The sequence below is a fragment of the Seriola dumerili genome, unplaced genomic scaffold, assembly GCF_002260705.1.
Source record: "Seriola dumerili isolate Sdu_G_001 unplaced genomic scaffold, Sdu_1.0 BDQW01000138.1, whole genome shotgun sequence".
Taxonomy (NCBI): Eukaryota; Metazoa; Chordata; class Actinopteri; order Carangiformes; family Carangidae; genus Seriola; species Seriola dumerili.
This window is the reverse complement of record NW_019174393.1, coordinates 729,732-748,155: the sequence shown is the minus strand read 5'-3', so window position 1 is coordinate 748,155 and position 18,424 is coordinate 729,732. Positions and strand designations below refer to the sequence as shown.

Genomic DNA, 18,424 nt, shown 5'->3' with positions numbered 1-18,424 from the left:
TTCATTTCAACACAGTCAGATTTTTCTTGGATACCACCCAGTGGCCATTAGAGGAGCCGCAGGTGAACACACTTGTGTACTGACTCCAAGACTCAACTGATGTGAATGCCAATATGATAAAGTACTGGTGCTCAGGATTGTTAACGGGTTTCTAGAACTAAATATTTTCTAGAACAAAATTTTCTGTCTTTATGTGATGACTGTTATTTTGTCTGTATTTGTAAATGTGACTGAAGTAATGAATATACACTATCTGCTGCTGCTGCTGAATCAACAAAAGCTACTTTTTTAAATAAAATGACTGACTTGTCGATGGATCACCAACGATGATTGGGCTGAAGGTCGCAAAGTAGTTCAGAAAATGGTGGATGACTGAAGCACAAGGCTGCCAGCTAATTGTAAACAATTTGTGTTGGTGCCTTACCAAGAAGTACAACAGAATGTTGAGTTCTTTTTAATTCATATATTTATTGATCACACAGCTGTCAGGTATTGATGGGTTACTGCTCGGTTGGGTGCCTAGCAGGTGCAAAACCGACCCGGTCCTGTCCTCTGTCGAAAACAGTGTAGTACTCTGTCAGAAATACATCTCCCAGAATCCACAGAGGGCCCTCAGGGGAAACAATGTCCACAGCCTGGAATCCACTGAAACACAACTCCCTGTCGCCAAGCATTTCCTGAAGACCAAGACAGAGAGAGAGAGAGAGAGCGATATTTTTTAAGAATTTAAATGCTACCCGTATTTACAGAACAAATAATTTTCAAATACTTGAGTTTGTATCTGAGGAAAGAACATTTTTCCAATTTTAGACAACCTGAAACATTTGACTCTTCAAAGACCATGCCATAAAGAATTTTTAATAACCAGAGTATGAGAAGAGTAAATATGACAACATTGCAAAGACAAGGACATTCAATAAAAACATTAAATAAATGAAACCCTGTGGTAACATAGATTTTATAGTAGACCTAGTGTTCAGACATGAACGCAAAAATGTGTTTTACGGTCTGATTTAAAAGTAGAGACAAGGTCAGCAGATCAAATACTAACTGGAGGACCGTTTCAAAGCTACGGTGTCAATGCAACAAAAGTTTGATCAACCTTCTGGAACTGCCAAAAGACCTAACCCTGCGGATCTAAGACTCCTTTGGAGACAGTGTGGACTTCAAAGTTAATGCCTCATGCTAGCACAAAAATAAAAAGCATATTTGGATAACTGGCTAAAGACAAGAGACAGCCACAAACAGACAATGAGTTACCTTCCTAACATATTGTTCAGCAGTCAGCGTGTATTCTTTTCCTCCGAGGACGAATGTCACATGAGGCAAACTGGACAACCTGACACAGTCGATGAGAAACTAAAACAAACACGTAAAGGTCAAATTAGATTATACACCATCAGATATGAGATTTAGATTATACAAGTTAATCATGAATTTCCCCTAAATAAATATAGTATCTATCTATCTAATTCTTTTCTTTGTACCTCTCCAATGTTTGTGGGTGTGGCTCCAATCAGCTGCTGAAGGTTGAGGATGTCATTGGTCGGTCCGGCAATTAGGGAGGTTCCTGTATCGACAATCGCCTGGCAACCACGAGGACAAAACGAACTCGTACCCTGCACTGCCACACTGAAACATACGTAGACATCAATATTTTTTTAGTGGTGTGTGAATTCTTGTTTTTCTTTTCATGAATTGGAGCCCTAAATAAATTATGACAACACACAACTGCGATGTTGGATATGGTCAACAGCTGTTACTGCTCGTCACCAAAGGTGCCACCAAAAACAGGGAAAAAAAACATTTTGAAAATCAGCACTGATTGTTAGTGCAGGGTTAGAGCTTCAACTTGGGGTTAAGATTAAAATCAATATAAATAAACATTAATTGGTCAGAATCACAATAGTAAAAACATATAAAACCTGTCCATATTAATCTGCCAGTATCCCTTAGCAGTCACTGGAATCCAGGTAATTGGTCCGATGTACAACGACTCATCTGTTCCACCTAGCAACAATTCACCCTCTGGGTTGCCACTACTTGTTCTCCTGCAGAGATAAAAATAGAAACAAAAAAAACACTTGAGTTGAAATGGAATTTGTACTTTTTAAGTTTATGATCAGTCAAGGAAACCAAAACATTTTCTTATCACACCACTGAGGCATTTGAATCCCTCCCCCGACTCCTGTAAAATCACTGAAACTTGCCACGTGCAAGTCTTTGATTTCCCTGAATCCCTTTTAGACCAAATGTCTCACAGCATTTCCACAGAGTCTGGAGGTTATCAGTCCAATCAAAATTCATACCAGCAGATTTCATTCATCTCCATACGCTAAATCAGAGAGGAAAAACCAACTTGTGGTGGAAAAACTTGGAGTTTGGTTGGGGTGAAAACCTGTACTTTCAGTCTTCTGTGGCAGATGGTTTGATATCTGCTCTCGACCTTCCTTAAACACTGAAAATCTTTTTCGGAGGTCCTTAAAACCCCCTGGACCTCCTATGACCCCCTGACTCCTGTGAAAACCCTCGACCCCATGCACTTCTTGGATTTCGGTCAAACCTTTTAAAACCAAATGTGTCGCAACTGTGCTAAACTCAGATTTTGCAGGATATCAATCAAACCAAGTACACCAGCAGATTCATTTCCCGTACTGTCCTAGACCGTTTGGACCCAGACTGGTTGCCTTGTTGGGTCCCTGTATAAATACTTCAAAACAGTCACGATATTCGTCTGGTGAAGTTGTACCTGCTGAGGTAGAAGGAGAAGACTGGCTCATCCACTATCTTCTGCGCCAACATGTTGTCGAAAACAGGGTTTCCGAGGATTTCTGCGAGGGATGGGTATCCCATCCCCAGCACACCATCAAACCGGGCCATCACAAATGTGGTACCAGGCTCGTAGACCGACTCCCCAAACTCCTGGTTGAGGGTGGTTAGTGTACCCACCTGGACCAGAAGACAACTCGTTGCTTTTACCCACAAACAATTAATCTTTTGAGGTTGAGTCCTGAAGTTGGCATGATTTTAAGAAATTGGACTGTGAATTGATTGTCTGACATTTTTAGATTTCCAGAATCAGCTGTACATCATATACATTTCTTTTTTTTAAGGTGATTTCCTAGACCAGATGTTTTCAAATAAATAAGTTAGTGTTTTTGCAACTGTCTGCAAGGGAATACAGTCTTAGAGTAGAGTAGATTAGAACAGACCTTCAGTGTGTCCCTGCCCATGACTCCCAGCAGGTGTCCCGATCCGTAGTGAATCCCAAACATCCGACCATCATGACGAAACGTAGTCGACTCAAACGCCCTGAAACGCCTGTGCAGTACTGTGAAACACACACACACACACACACACACACACACACACACACACACACACACACACACAGACCTTGAACTTCTTATCACAGTCTGGAACATGCTAAACCAGAGTCATGTTGTCCTGACCAACAAACACAACTCTTACAAATATATAAATACAGATACACACAGTGTTGTGTTGTGTTGTGTTGTGTTGTGTTGTGTTGTGTTGTGTTGTGTTGTGTTGTGTTGTGTTGTGTTGTGTTGTGGTACGGCAGGCCTGGCTGACGCAGTAGGACGACGGCACCCAGAGATCAGCTGAGCCGGTGTCAAAAACCACAGAGAAGTTCTGCTCCGGTGTCCCCAAACTGATGTCTCCATAATACTGAGCCTGACACACAACACAGACCCACAGTGTGATTTTGGGGTAAACAAAGTGGTTGCCGGTTTCATGCCAGGAGACCCTGAGCAAGGCACAGAACCCTCATTTAACACCAGTTGTATCTTGTCCCCACAACAAATCCACGTTAAGAAAATGACAACACTGACCACCGGTGGGGAATTCAAGATACTGCAACAAGTTTACACCAGCAACCTCTTGCCCTCAGCAGTCCTTACGTCCATGAAGTTGTAGAGCTTCTCGCTGGAGCGTCCGAGTCGCAGCGACGGCGTGCCGGGCGGGAAACACTGAGCAAAGCGGCGGTTGAACATGTCAGGGCGGTGATCCCTCAAGAACTCCTCCAGCAAGCCTTCGGTTCGTAGCTGGGAACGAATCGAACGCACCCGTCTCAGAGGGACCCTGAGGGTGGATGGTGGTGATAGGTCAGTACCATGGATTTGAAATTACTGGCTTGAGTGTTGATTTTAAATCAGAAAAATACCTTAAAAAACTAACTTTGATTTGGTGGAATAAAACAAACAAACTCAAGCTTGAATTTTTTGATTTTGAAATTAAACAGAGAGTAAAAGTAAAGTCATGAGTCACAAGCCTGACATGAGTCTTGAACTCAATTTATTCATTCATTCATTCATTCAAGTTCAATCTATAATTTGGAACGATAAATAAGGAACAACAACTGGTCTATAAAGAGAAACACTGATGTCATTAAAGGTGTATTTTTTCCTACCTGATAAGTGCTGAACTCATCCATGTCCAAAGCCCCAGAACCAGAACCAGCACCAGCACCAGCAGCCTGAACATGTCTGTCCTCCTCCGTCAGTCGGTCGGTCGGTCACACTGGAGCTCGGCACATGTCGAGGAGTCTATCAGGGTTCACTGATGTTCTGATTGGATCTGAGTCAGTGTGAGAAAGTCCACCCCAAAAACTCTTTAAAGACAAAGTTTAAAGTTGATGCATCTGAAACTTTCTGTTGAATAAAAAGCCACAATAAAACAATAAAAAAAAGTCTGTGTGCTTGATATTAGCACTTGTCACCAGTGCAATATTATATTTTACAATATATATTTTGTCTTCAATGTAAAGGACATTGAGTTTACGTGTAATTAAATGAGCAATATAAGTAAAATTACCATTGCCACTAACGCTTTTATGGACAAACTAACATCTCATTCCAGAAAACAGGTTTAACAAGCTGAACTTCACCAGCCTGAAATATGAATGTGTGAATTTAATGCATTTATCTTGAAAAATCTGCTGTGAAGAGTCAATACATTAAAACGAGTACCTTTTATTCAGCGTAGTTCAATCAGTTATTATTCAGCACTATGTCTTTAACTTAGGATAAAGTTACTGTTTGTTAAACTTGAAAATAGATTTCTTCAGCTGTAACTTGATGGGGACAAAGTGCTGCTCCCTGATATTTACAAACCTACGAATTAAACCTGTTTGACCCAGTAGCACTCTCATGATTTTGGTGTCTATTTTACATTTAAAAATCCTGCTCAACAGCATATTTTATATATCGTTATATTTCAACATATAGTAAATGTGAACAAATGTTAAAACATATTCAAAATCTCATTTATAAAACGTTTTGTTCAGTTTTTAAATCTTTTTCAGCCACACTCTGAAATATCACATCATCTCCCATGTGATCACAAATGGTCCAATCCTGTGAGAAGTGACACTTCATAGATCAGTGTCTTATCTATAAAGAGATATTTTTAGCCTATTTGACTTTTCAGAATAAAACGTGTCAGCAGCTTCTTCAGCAGCAGGAGACAGAGAGAAACTTTGTTGAAGGAAAACGAGCAGGTTAGCTTCACAGAGCTAAAGTTACTATAGTAACTACTCAGTCGTGTCTGTTTCTGTTTCCCTTCGACTGTGGTTCAACAAACTCTTGAGCCCCTGACGACGGACTGCAGAGGCCGGTTGAGTAACTTCAGTGTGTTGACACTCTGAGGTCTCGGTCACTCTGACCTCTGAACGCTGGAGAAAAAAAAAAAGTCACACTGGTTTCTCTTCAGGCTTTAGGGACGGCAGCGTCGGTCCTGAGTGACAAATATCTGAACACAACTTCACAAAAACGAAGACGACAAACAGATCTACTGATGAAGATTGGTTCATTTATTTCAGTAAACAAAAACAACGTCCAAACGTACTTTCTAAGTGTCGTCGGCACCAACTGGCTAACGTTAGCGTAGCCAGCCTCCAGCACTTGCTGCGACCTCAGCTAATGTTAGCATCACAAACTGTACTGACCAACGTTTTACATAAGTTTCACACTTAGCCACTTTGTCCTGCTAGCATTAGCATTAGAGCCGCTGCGGTTAGGGTTGTGTCTGACGGTTAGCTAGCGTTAGCCAGCTAGCCTGTACAGTGCTTCCACAGTGAGTTTAACAACAGAGAAAAAAAACAGCGGAGCGTTTCTTTAAATTTGAACTACACAGAGGTGATAAATAACAAAACTGATCCCCTCCCCCGTTCTTCATCCTCCTCTTCCTCTAGCAGGGATGATGGTCGGGAACTCTCTTCCTACAAAACAAACAACAACAGTAAGAACTACATAACAAACAAGCAAGCAAAACGGAGGACATGAAGGACACATGAAACCCGGGTGACGGACTGACCTGGGTGCAGCTTTGATGATGTTGTCGACCCTCAGGATCATCTCTGCGGCCTCGGAGGCGCTCAGCAGCACCTGGCGCTTCACCTGGAACGACTCTGTGATCCCCAGCTCTGCCATGTTGCCCACCGTGCCTTCAGACATGTCTGCAGGGAAACACAAACCCGTCAGCGTTCATTTAAAACCGGCTGATGAGGATCTAATCTGCTGGGTTCATGTGTCTGTTGAAGAAAAGGCTTGAGTGCTTCAAGACGCTGAACCGTCCAACGTCACAAATCCACGGTGACAACGGACTTTACAGACACAGATTAGAACTTGTGGCGTTGATATTAAGTTATATACAGTGTGGTGGAAACTCACTCAGTCCAAAGGTGGTCTTGTTCTCCTGGTGAGCAGCTCTCAGCTGAGACACCAGGTCGGCGCTGTCGTAGCCGGCGTTGTCGGCGATGATGGTCGGCAGCTGGAGGAGGAAACGGAGAAATATTCATTCATCAAAATTGGCAAAAACCTTCCAAACTGTACGAGGGTCGTACTTCCCTCAGTGGACTCTAAAATAACAGATCGAGCCGCTGATTAAATGTCACAATTCATCAGAAAAGACACCGAAACACATTTGTGAAACGACTAAAAGATCGATCCTCATAAAAGCTGGTTCCCATTAAATTTTTCGCACTTAACAGGAAGGAGAGTAAAACCACTGTATGATCTTTTGAAAGAGAACAGAGGCAGGTCCGTACCATCCTCAGAGCCTTGGCGAACGACTCCATGGCGACTGCCTCCTTCCCTGGCGTCCTGTTGGCCAGGTCAGTGACCACCTTCGCCATCAGCATCTCAGAGCAGCCTGAGGAGGAGCCAGGACAAGGCAGGTCAGAGTGGGTGCGTACATGTATGAGGGGCGATTAGTGCCACATGAAAAATAACTTTGTTCCCCTAACCTTTTTAAGCCGTGACCTCCCATTCATATAAATTATCTCCAGCTGATAAGAATAATTTATATGTAATTTATTTCAATGATCTAATAAAACAATTAATATGTGGCACTGATGAAGCACCAGCATGATTTTAAGTTTAATAATTTCTAATTCAGTGATTTCAATGTTTGTTTTATTTTAAAATTAAAATTAAAATCATGTAAATATCATCGTGTGTGTGTGTGTACCTCCTCCGTAGACGGTGCGTGGCTCCTTCACGGTCTGAGCCAACACACACAGAGCGTCGTGCAGCGAGCGCTCCGCCTCGTCCAGAATCTGCTGAGTCGCTCCTCGCAGGACGACGGTGCACGCCTCACCTGAGGGGGGGGAGGGGAGGGAGAGGGGGAGGTCAGAGCCTCAGTGACAAGCACACGCACACACATCAGCTGCAGTGACCTTCTTGTGTTCGTACCCATGGCGACTCCAGAGAAGTGGATGAGTGTGTCTTCTCCGATCATCACCTCCTCGATCAGCTTGCAGTGGCCGAGCTTCACCAGCTCCGGGTGGTCGAAGGTGGAGGTGATCTCTCCGCCTACACAGGTATATAAAACAGGAAACACTGAGAACTGACAAACATCTAACTTCCTGCCACAGACAAAAAAGACTTTGGAGCATTTTTTGCCATAAATCCACAGATTGTTAAAGTAGTTTCTAGTTGTTTTTCTGTGGATCGACTGATTGTTTATCAAACCAACATTTAAGCTCTAAAAGCAAATTTAAGAATTGTAAATGACTCAGTTTAAGATCTCTACTAACTTTTCTTATTTTTTAAGTCAGTTCTGTGAAATCTGTTGTTTTTCCACTTTTAATCTTAGTTAGTTTCATACTTGAAGTTTGTAATAATAGTAACAAAAATGTATCTGTTTGTGAATTTATTTGAAATTGCAGGACGTGACAAACCACAGACAACAACAAAAGGTCTGTACAGAAAAAAACAAAACAAGAGTAACAAGAACTTTACTGCAAAGTCGGGCAACCTCACACTGAGTGTGAGTGTGTGTGTGTGTGTGTGTGTGTGTGTGTGTGTACATACCGGTGACCAGAGCAAGGCGCTCGACGCCGGCGAAGTCAGCGTGCTCGATGGCCATGACACCGGCCTGAGCAAACAGCTGCTCTGGATAGTTATAGATCAACTGTCTGCAGAGAGAAGCACAGATTCAATGAGAGGACACACACACACACATGCACATGCACGCGCACACACACACACACAAACAAACGTCTTTGTACCTGTTGATGAAGCAGTTGATGCCGTGCTTCAGGATCCGGTCAACCTTCTCCTTCATCTTCTCTTTCTCCGCCAGTTCGATGTCGGCGACCTTCGCCATCGAGTCCACGCGAACCCTGGAGCCAAACACCTGACACACACGAACACACACATACACACGCTTAGAGCCAACACACAGTCAACAAGAACAACAGAGGTCTGTGTCTTCAGACCAGACACACGTGGACTCAGGCCACATCACAAGTGTTTGTACAGACGGACTTTAATGCGACTTCCCCTTTAATGTTCAATGGTTTAGCTGCTGCTGTTTCACAATAAAAGTCTTCCTGTGAAGTGATTTTACTGTGAAGCAGCTGCAGGATAAACTGTATTAGAGCCATTGGTTAGTATGTGTGTGTGTGTGTGTGTGTATGTGTGTGTGTGTGTGGGGTGTACCTTGATCTTGTCGGTGTCCATGCCGGTGTTGGCGATCAGGATGTTGGCATTCTCCAGCCTCTTCGGTTGGTTCACTCCGATCTTCTTGTCCAACAGGAAACCTGGACGGAGCACAAACACACGTGGCGTTACAGCGACCAATCAGAGAAGAAGAAGACCCCAGCCTGAGCTGTAAAGACACCTGTCCTCACCTTCGTCCAGGTAGGAGTCGGTGAGGCTGCCTCCCAGCTTCTTGATGATGTGGATGGCCTCCAGGTTCCCGGAGCCCTTCAGCCTCATGACGGCGTCGACGGCCAGCTGGGAGAAGTGGTCTTTGTGGTGAGTCAGCAGTTTGGAGGACAGGGTGGTCCGGGCGATGTTTATCAGGTCCTCCTGGAAACGGGATTGGTCGTTGCTATGGAGACAAGGAGTAGGAGGGAGGAGGTGGTAGAGGAAGAATTAATACAGTGACTGAGGGTCTGGTGCTACAGACATGTTTCTCTCTTCATCAGCTGAATTCAAATTAAACTTTATTATAACGAAAGTTCAGAGACAAACTGATTTTACCTCAATGACACAAAGCTACAACAAGTCTTTTTTAAAAAAATTAAAAACAGAAAAACAAATCAATAAGTCTGTCTGACCTGTGGTCGACTGCAGCCTCCCTCAGAGCATCTCTGGCCGTCTGAGTCGCCTTCCTCCAGCCAGCGATGATGGTCTGTGGGTGAATCTTCTTGGCGATCAGGAGCTCCGCCTCCTGCGATGGAAACGGTGACGGTAAAAGAGCGACTAGTTTCTCTTTGCTTTCAGCAGAAATGTCACGTGAAACGACTCTTTAAACACAATGTAATTGATTTTAAATGCAACAGTGTAACAACAGGCAGAATGACAGGTAGTTACCCTCAGCAGCTCGGCAGCCAGTACGGTGACGGACGTCGTCCCGTCTCCGACCTCATCGTCCTGAACCTTCGACATGTCTAAAAACACAAACAGAAATTAGAAATAACTAATTATCTGATAAATATCAGATAAATCTGATCAATTTACTCCAAACTATGTTTTTATTAAATTTAGCTTCAGTTTATTTTCTGTTGAGTAAAGCTGTGATATTATTCCTGTTGTACTTGTGTCCTTTAACCTAGATGATATCTAATTAAATTACTGAACAATCTTTATTATTTTGATGATACTTATTTTTTCTGATTTAAAAGCTGCAACGATCGACAGAAAATATGTATCTTTAAATAAAATATGTAAAATATTTGCTGTTTCCTGCTTCACAAATGTGAGGATTTCAGGCTTTTCTTTGTGGTCTGTGAGTATTTTCCCTATTTACTGACATAGTATAGACTAAACAATTAATCAATCATGTAAATAATCAATAGCTGCAGATTTATTCTGATTCCCAGCTATGTTTGACCAGTGCTGCCAGTATGACCAGTTGTCCAGCAGACATTCAGCATCGTCACTCACCAACCAGCACTTTGGCAGCAGGGTTGTCCACACCAATGGCTTTCAGGATGGTCGCTCCATCGTTGGTCACCGTCACTATGGCGCCCTTTGTTCCACTGATCAAGATTTTATCCTGAAGAGAAAGAGAAGAAGAAAGTCAAAGATGCTGAGAATACCAGTCTCCAAACACACAGCTAATGATAAGCTTCCAACTCAAGTTAAAAACAACTGGAAATGTTTAATCTGAACACATCTTTATTTTACCCTTTAACACAAAAGAATCAGAGCATGACTCATTATGTTTAACAACTTTTCTTGATTAAATACTCGCCAGAAATAAAAACGAGGGTTCAATGATCTAAAAGGAAAAATTGCAATCTGTAAAATCTAAACAACACTTGTTGGTATTGAAATAACCCACCATCCCCTTTGGACCCAGAGTGCTCTTCACCAGATCGCCAATAGCGATGGCACCAACGAAAGAGGACTGCAGAGAAAACAAAAAGAAACAGTTTCGGAGGTTTCTATGAATCTTCATGGGTGGAATTAAAGAGCAGGATAACTAATTTATTATTTCAAGCAGTTAACAGCAAAATAAAAACCTAAAGCTCAAATAAATTCACACACCAGTCGTGCAGTCTCGGCTTTCTCTTCATCTGCTCCATGTCTGAAGATGCTGACCGGGGCCATCGATAGGGACGCCTACAGAGAGAGACAGCAGTGTTGATGAATCAACAATCAACCCATCAATCAGTATAAAACAAAAAGTAACATTCATGCTCTTTAAACACAAAAAAGTTCAAGCCCTATTACCCATAATTCATACTAAATTATTTGTAACTGATTAAAAATAATTTAAATAAAAAACAAAATTCATTGATCTGTCAGATTACATAAATCACCATGGTCAAAAAATTATATCATAGCTACTACTACTACTGTAGACAACTGTACGCAGCTTAGGCGTGGACAGAACTATTTATTCCAAGCCGCTCTGAAAGCAGCATCAATGGAGACCCGCCCCTGTCATCCTGGAACCCGCTAGAAGCTTCCAACCTCACTATTGAGAAAAAAACTCAAAACGGTTAAAAAGAATAAAGACAGATAAAGTTTGGTGATGAAGTTGGGATTATGTAAAGCTCCAGACATATTGTATTTGTGTTTTTTCTTTGCATGTTTTATTAATAAAGGCCCACAGTCACTGATTTGTTCCTCTATGACAGCCACAAAGCCCAGATGACAAGCTAAACTAGCATGCTAACAGGCTTGCTACGAACAATGAGAACAGACTGAGCCCAAACTCCGGCAACTGACATTTTAAACTCAGCAGTCAAGATAACGTTATGTGCACTACAGTCGACAGCACCATTGTTTCCGTGTGTAATGTCTAACGCAGCTGCGTATAAGCAGTTAGCTTAGCCGCTAGCGCATTCATAACGCCCATGTGCTTTCTCGCCGGTAAGCACCGTTAGCTCAGAGCTAATGGGACGCTACAAACATCGTAAACAGTACGTATATGTTATCTTAATGAGTCTTTGAGAGCTCTGATATATAATGATGTGAAGCACTGAATTAAAACTGTTTCTATCGTTTGAAAAACGAGTAAATGAAAGTTAATACTCACCATGATGTCTGCGATTCTGGGCTGGAGCCGTACACGCACAGAAGGAGGGGCTGGACGTGGGAGTGACGTAGTTACGTACAAACATAATGCTGCGTTCAGGGCAGATCAGGGAAAACACGCTGCCACTGTCTGTTACAAAAAACAGCCTAAATTTTGTTTTCAGACAGTGCTCGAACCTGTGTAACACAATATATTTTCCTTAAAATATATTTTTTATTAAATAACTTAGAAGAGTTCTAAACCTCCTCCTCTCCATAGAAGTGATGATAAGAACAATGCTGGATTACCAACTGGGAAAAGTGTGTAAAGGCCATACCCATTTTGTCAGACCAACAGTCAAAATCACAACATTTTGAGGTTACAATCATATAAAACTGGTGAAACTAGCAAATATTCAAATATAAGAACCGGTTTTTGTTAATCAGGCCATAGATAAATTGAGAAAGATGCTCGGTATACGTAACAAAATAAATATATACAATCTCAGTGTTTAGTAGCTGTTTTGGCTCATACCACGGAATCTTCAACAGTATATGAATATGTCTACTGTTTTTGTAATTGAGGAGCTATTATATCATTTATGTTTCAGCAAATACCAGAAGTCAGCATAAATCCACATGACATGTATTCCACAATAACTCCAAAAGGGGGTGCTGTCAGTCTTCCTTGAGCTGACATTAAGACCTTGTTAATCTGCCATCATTTCATAAAATAGATTTTAGCCTTAAAATGCTTTTTGGAAAGGAGCATCAGACCATTTAAAACCACAGAGTCCGGTCAGAGGCCAGTTGTTACTTTAGAGGCACCAGTTAAATTAACTATAAAAGCCACCACTCCATCTGTTTCTGTGGACTCAGCAGCATTAAAGTCAGTCCAGTGGTTTCAACTGTTCCCTCTGCAGTCACATGAGGACATAAAAAGTGGAATCAAAATTAAACAAAAGTTTCGTGTTTGGATTCTGCTGCAGAAATCTCTCTTTGAGGAGTGCAGCAGAAAATAATGGACCTTAGATGGAGGAGTAGACCAAATTTATTTTCAGGTAAAAAAAGAGAGAAAGAAGTGAAAACGGAAATAATTTCAAGATATTTCTACATCATCCCCTCTTCTTCAGCGCCCGTCTCCTGCCTTTGTGATTGGCAGCCTGGACGGGCAGACAGTAGATGTGCATGGGGAACTTCTTGAAGTAGCTGCTGACCCAGGGTCTGTGGGAGATAACAACAGAAAACAAAGTCCCTGTGTGATGACATTGACACAAATGAAGGTTTAAGGTTTCACTCACCCACATAATTATCACATGTTCTGTTACTTCCATTGCAGACAATTTGTTTTGTTTTAGTTGCCAGATTTTTTAAACCAATAGATTAATTGTTGCTGTTGCCACATTGTCTGCCGTTATACGTGTATATTTCAGTTTGTTAGGTCAGCTCGTCTTTTTTCTTCACTTCTATTCAGTTTTTGCAAAGTTAATATTGTCTGAGTCTCGTTCTGTTCAGTTGACCTCTTTTATGGGCCCAGAACTTTATTGCATATTTCGAAAACTGTTATTTTCTTCATTTCGGGTAAATAAAAACTCCTTTTTTCTCTGCCTGCCAGCTCGGTCCCTCACACCCTGACTCCAACATTTGCTGCTCTTCAAACTTTTTAAACTAACAGAATGAACATAAACTGACAAGAAAACTAATCAATAAATTCTTCATGCGAGTTAAGTGGGTAAATGTGCAGCAGACATTCTGTTTAAGGTTCAGCTTTGCAGTTATCTTATGATAAATTCACTAATTTTAATCAACTTCACTGGAATAAAATATACTGTAACCCCCCAGTGGCCCCCACACTGTGATCAGAATCGTTTGTGCTGTTGTGTTTGTTGCATTTCTGGATTAATATTTGTGCTTTCTCTCTTGCATGTGCTCAGTCCTTAAGGGCTACCGTAGTAAGAGGCTACAAGGAATGGATTATGTCAACAAATGTCCTCACAAATATAGTCAGACCAATGTGTGGTTGAGTGTGTGTACTTGGCGACACGCTGGCTCAGACTCAGGTAACAGAGGTTTTTCCATAGCTGCTTGTTCTCCTGTTGACGCAGGAATTCAGCTTCTCGCTGACGCTCCAAATCCAGACGCAGAGTTTCCCGAAGCTCCGCCTCGATACGACCCAACTGAAACACACACACAGAAATAATAAGCTTTAAATTCTGATCTGAACGTGGCGACGTGGGAGACTGTTATGTAGCATGTGGCTATTTGGTAATATTAAATATTTTTCTTATACTACAGCTCTACCCAGGGTACATGGAGGTCCACACAGAGCCTCACATACTCCCTCTGATGACAAAACTTACGTTACTCTGACCTTTGCATACTCCTGAATATGTTAAGTATAGCGCTAGCCTAACGGAGAGGGGCTTAGCTAACGGTTAATTCAATGTAAGGTTGCAGGATATTTTTACGCTTCTTATTCATACATTAAATTTGGTATCCAAATTACATTAAAATACTATGTTAAAAACATATCTGTAGATGAAAACAAGTTTTGGAACTGTGAAAAAAACAATTACAGCAGGTATTGAAATATTTTATATATATATATATATAAAACTATACATGTATAGTTCAGAATTAAAAAAAACAACAACAAAGCACCATGAAAATTTTGTATCTGCAAATACTGATTATTTTCATAATCATTTAACCTGCAGATCCGTTTTTTGATTCATCAATTGATTATTTGGCGTATAAAGTGTAAAAAAGTAAAGTAAAAGTGAAAAATGTCAAACACAAATTTTGCAGAGACCAAAGAAATATCATGAAATTGCTTGTTCTGTGTGACCAACAGTCAAAAACGCAACGATATTGAACTTAAAATTACATAAAACTGAGAGAAAGGAGCAAATGATCCCATTGGAGAACCTTACAATGATTAATTGATTATCAACATATCACATTTTTCTGTCAATCAATCCTCAGATTAATCGATTAATCATTTCAACTGTAGTTTGTTTGATTGTATTATCTGCTCAGGTAATGACGAAATGTTTCATTCTGACCTCAGGAGGAAGCCGTTCGACGCCACACCTCAGGTAAAACAAACCACAAGTGGTGAGATTGTAATTATTTTTAAGTCCTACCTCCTCCAGCAGACTCCTGTTGTCCTCCACCTTCCTTTGCTGCTCGTGCAAAGCAAGAGATGCCGGATCAGACAGACACCTCACTACCCGTCTCTCCACCTCGTCCACACCTGGTTTACCTGCTCCACCTGTCTGCTGCTGCTGTTGGACGATTGGAGGCAGGAAACAGGTGCTGACAGAGGGAGAGAGAGTGATGAGTTCGTATTTCACCTCATCGTGTTGTGATATTGTCGAGCAGCAGCTGAGTGGTAGAGCTAATGAACGCTCACACACACACACACACACACACATTCTTGTCTTACGGTATTCGTGAGGACCTGTAATTCCAGAGCTCCTAACCTAAACTTAACTTAAATCTAAACATTAAACAAGTCCTAACCTTAAAATTTGATTATTTACATGAAGGAAACTTGGTTTTGTCCCCATAACGTGTCAATACTAACTTAGGTCCCCACAACATGAGTAATACCTGGAGTCCACACACACACACACAAACTGATCTTCCATGTAACCTAATTTCCATTCAGATTTGTTTACAGTCTGGTCGGTGTCTGCTCACAGTAACGTATCCCTCTGCCAAGGTCGCGCTTCGGTGGAGAGTATCTCACACACACACACTCTCTCTCTCTCTCTCTCTCTCTCTTATCAGATTGATCCATTCAGACTGAGTTTCCATTCCTCTGCAGACAGTAGCAATGTTTCCATTCAAACTTTTATGATTTGTTTTACATTTTATTCTATTTATATACAAAAAAAATACTGTTGTCAACAAATGTAAAAACCTATAAGCATTATATTTATTATTATAGCCCTTTGTTTTTCATCTGACCTTGACCATGATTTAAATGTGAACTCAATATCCTCTATGTGTCACATGACCTCAGTAACTGTACCTTAAATGAGCAAGTTAACAATTTGGGTTAATACCCAAAGTCTAATACCACTATCGCGTCTGCAAATTAAATATGAAGCTACAGCATAGGCGAAGTCACGTACATCAAGATATCTTTCTTAGACTTATAAATATAAAACCTCCATGTGTTAAAAAAAATTTGAATTATTTGACTTTTCTTGCAGTTCGAGGTAGCTCACCAAGTTATAATGACTGTCTATGGAGAAAATGGAGATTCTATGTTGCAATACCACGAGTGGCCACTGGGGCAAGACTGAGAGGCGTCCCCGTATCACTTATTCTCCGTACCTTTACTCTCTTTCAAAAAATACTGAATTGTCTTCAATTTCTTTCCAATTCCCAATGTCATGTTTACAAACAAGCAGATAACAAACAGAAAAATAAAAAAGTAACAACTTATGAACTTGAAGCTATCAGAAAATTTCCTCTCATACAGTCATGAATAGTGGATTGGGTTTTAAACTGTGTGGCATGAATGCATCATCACTCCTGTGCTACTTTCCAACCAATCAGCTGCTCTGTTACCTGTGTTCCCTGCTGTCCGACTCCTCCTTAATCTTGGAGAGATGTCGAGCTCCCATCCTGCCCTGCAACAAACACACACACACACACACACACACACACCACACGGACACACACACACACACCACACAGACACACAACACACAGAGAGGATAGAGTGTCAGTTAATTACATGTTCTCAGTGGACAAACGGAAGCTGGAAAGTGGCGGACAAAGACAGTTTCCCTCGACGACAGTTACCGTGGTGACAGGAGACATCTGTCAGTCTCCGGGCTGACAGATGACACCACACACAAACACACACTGTGACAACTGAGTAGAGATTAGTTACCTGTATCAGCTTAGGAACGTTACACCTGGTTGTAGTTTAGTCTGGATTGTCAGTTTCCATCAGATCCACAAAGATCCAACCAAGTTTATAAAGAAAGTTTCTGTGTATTTTCTTATTTGACAAATTCATATAAACTTAGATAAACAATATGAAGCTCATCTAGCGCCCCCCACAGACTTTTATGTTAATTACAGCCCTTAACATTAAAAGCAAACTGATAACTTGTGTATTCTTAGAGCAAAAAAAGGAAAATGTTTGTCCTGAAGGTGGCATCAGAATTATCCACAGCAAATTTAATGGAAGGTTTTTTCAATAGTTTAAGAGTTATCTTGGACAGACGACGGTGTGGACCGTTATAGTTTACATTTTTAAACTGGTACGACCTGTTGTCCGACCATATTCGAAATCAAGTTTTGATAGTTTTCCCGAATGGCCACATTGAGTTGAGAAAAGATTCAAACCAATTTCTCACTTTTTCACAGGTAACCAACCACTGAGTGAAATGGGCATGAATGTTTTAGAAACTTACAGAAATATTTGGACCTAGACCCTTCTAATCCGATGTTGGAAACATATGGGGAGGGGGGATTTCCGTAGGTATCCAACCATCCAACAAGCATTTCATATGGCCCATCAGGTATCAGTGTTTTTGATGAGTCACCTCTCACTCAGGGACGTGTGAAGAAAAACACCCACTAATGTGTGATCCTCTTTTTCCAGGTGACCACCAACCAATCCTTCACTGAGTCTCAACTAATCAAAGCGCCACCATGAAAATCATATTTCATGTATAAATTTGGCAAATTTGCCAAACACGTCTCATGTAATTGTTGTTTGTGACCTGAAATCGCAAGTAAGACAGAACATGCCAGGGGTCACTTTTTAATTTTTCTGAATTTTTTCAAAACAATTTAAAGGGAAATGCATTAGGCATTCCAGATAAAAGTGGACAATTTTTATTCTTTACAGTTTTGAAGTTATGTGGTGCAGTGTTTAATACTCACAAGTTGAAAACAGAATGATTCCCTATGCTGAACTTAACTGCCGCAGCATGTTAGCCATTGTACAATTATTCTTTAATTGTTAAAGCACAAGCTTTATCTTAAAATACATCCCCTGATATGTACTTTTTCCTCTGGTATAAATCTTGCATTTAAATCATGACATTATGATATCACCGTCTAAGTAAAGGTGATCCCTTTCAGACCTGAAGCTCATAACGTCAGAGAAAACATTAAACCAGCTCACGAGCTTCAGCTTTCAGGGTAAGGAATTAGGTTGAATACAAGTGTCAGCCATTTATTTAAAATGGCTATACCACTGGTTTTAACCTGTAAAAACATGCAAAACATGCAAAACATGTACAAATACAAATACAAATACCCAGCAAATAATTTGATTGAAATAGTTTTCCATCCTTTCACGGCTGAGTTATATGTGCTTTTTTTAATGTACAAAATTGAAAAGAATCTGACAGTTAAATTTGGTACCAATGTTTATTCAGTTTCTTGAT

The 18,424-nt window shown here is 40.9% G+C and overlaps 2 protein-coding genes across 2 annotated transcripts; both read right to left on the bottom strand.

The window, feature by feature from the left end:
• Positions 1-498: 498 nt before the first annotated feature.
• Positions 499-4,506, bottom strand: LOC111224749 (cathepsin E-like). The gene is made up of 9 exons (XM_022749372.1): positions 4,433-4,506; positions 3,924-4,104; positions 3,579-3,696; positions 3,213-3,331; positions 2,750-2,949; positions 1,926-2,051; positions 1,488-1,632; positions 1,261-1,359; positions 499-677 (listed from the first exon to the last, which is right to left on the bottom strand). Exons 1-9 carry the CDS (start codon positions 4,504-4,506, stop codon positions 501-503), a joined length of 1,239 nt encoding a protein of 412 aa, XP_022605093.1. The 3' UTR covers positions 499-500.
• A 1,306-nt stretch (positions 4,507-5,812) lies between these two features.
• cct2 (chaperonin containing TCP1 subunit 2) lies at positions 5,813-12,075 on the bottom strand. The gene is made up of 16 exons (XM_022749760.1): positions 12,022-12,075; positions 11,025-11,099; positions 10,819-10,884; positions 10,419-10,530; positions 9,846-9,922; positions 9,590-9,702; positions 9,158-9,360; positions 8,967-9,067; positions 8,534-8,661; positions 8,337-8,440; positions 7,716-7,835; positions 7,492-7,620; positions 7,070-7,173; positions 6,693-6,792; positions 6,337-6,478; positions 5,813-6,241 (listed from the first exon to the last, which is right to left on the bottom strand). The coding sequence occupies exons 1-16, from the start codon at positions 12,022-12,024 to the stop codon at positions 6,211-6,213; spliced, it is 1,608 nt and encodes a 535-aa protein (XP_022605481.1). The 5' UTR covers positions 12,025-12,075; the 3' UTR covers positions 5,813-6,210.
• Positions 12,076-18,424: the final 6,349 nt, after the last annotated feature.

What these genes read in the sequence shown, in the direction of transcription:
- LOC111224749 (XM_022749372.1), bottom strand. Translation starts at nt 4,506, where the DNA reads ATGTTCAGGCTGCTGGTGCTGGTGCTGGTTCTGGTTCTGGGGCTTTGG. An exon ending in TGGGCAGGGACACACTGAAG is followed by an intron (nt 2,950 to 3,212) that starts GTCTGTTCTAAT and finishes CTTCTGGTCCAG; the next exon opens with GTGGGTACACTAACCACCCT. An exon ending in TTCTCCTTCTACCTCAGCAG is followed by an intron (nt 2,052 to 2,749) that starts GTACAACTTCAC and finishes TTATCTCTGCAG; the next exon opens with GAGAACAAGTAGTGGCAACC.
- cct2 (XM_022749760.1), bottom strand. An exon ending in TGCTGCCAAAGTGCTGGTTG is followed by an intron (nt 9,923 to 10,418) that starts GTGAGTGACGAT and finishes TTGTGTTTTTAG; the next exon opens with ACATGTCGAAGGTTCAGGAC. An exon ending in TCGCCAAGGCTCTGAGGATG is followed by an intron (nt 6,793 to 7,069) that starts GTACGGACCTGC and finishes TTCCTCCTCCAG; the next exon opens with CTGCCGACCATCATCGCCGA.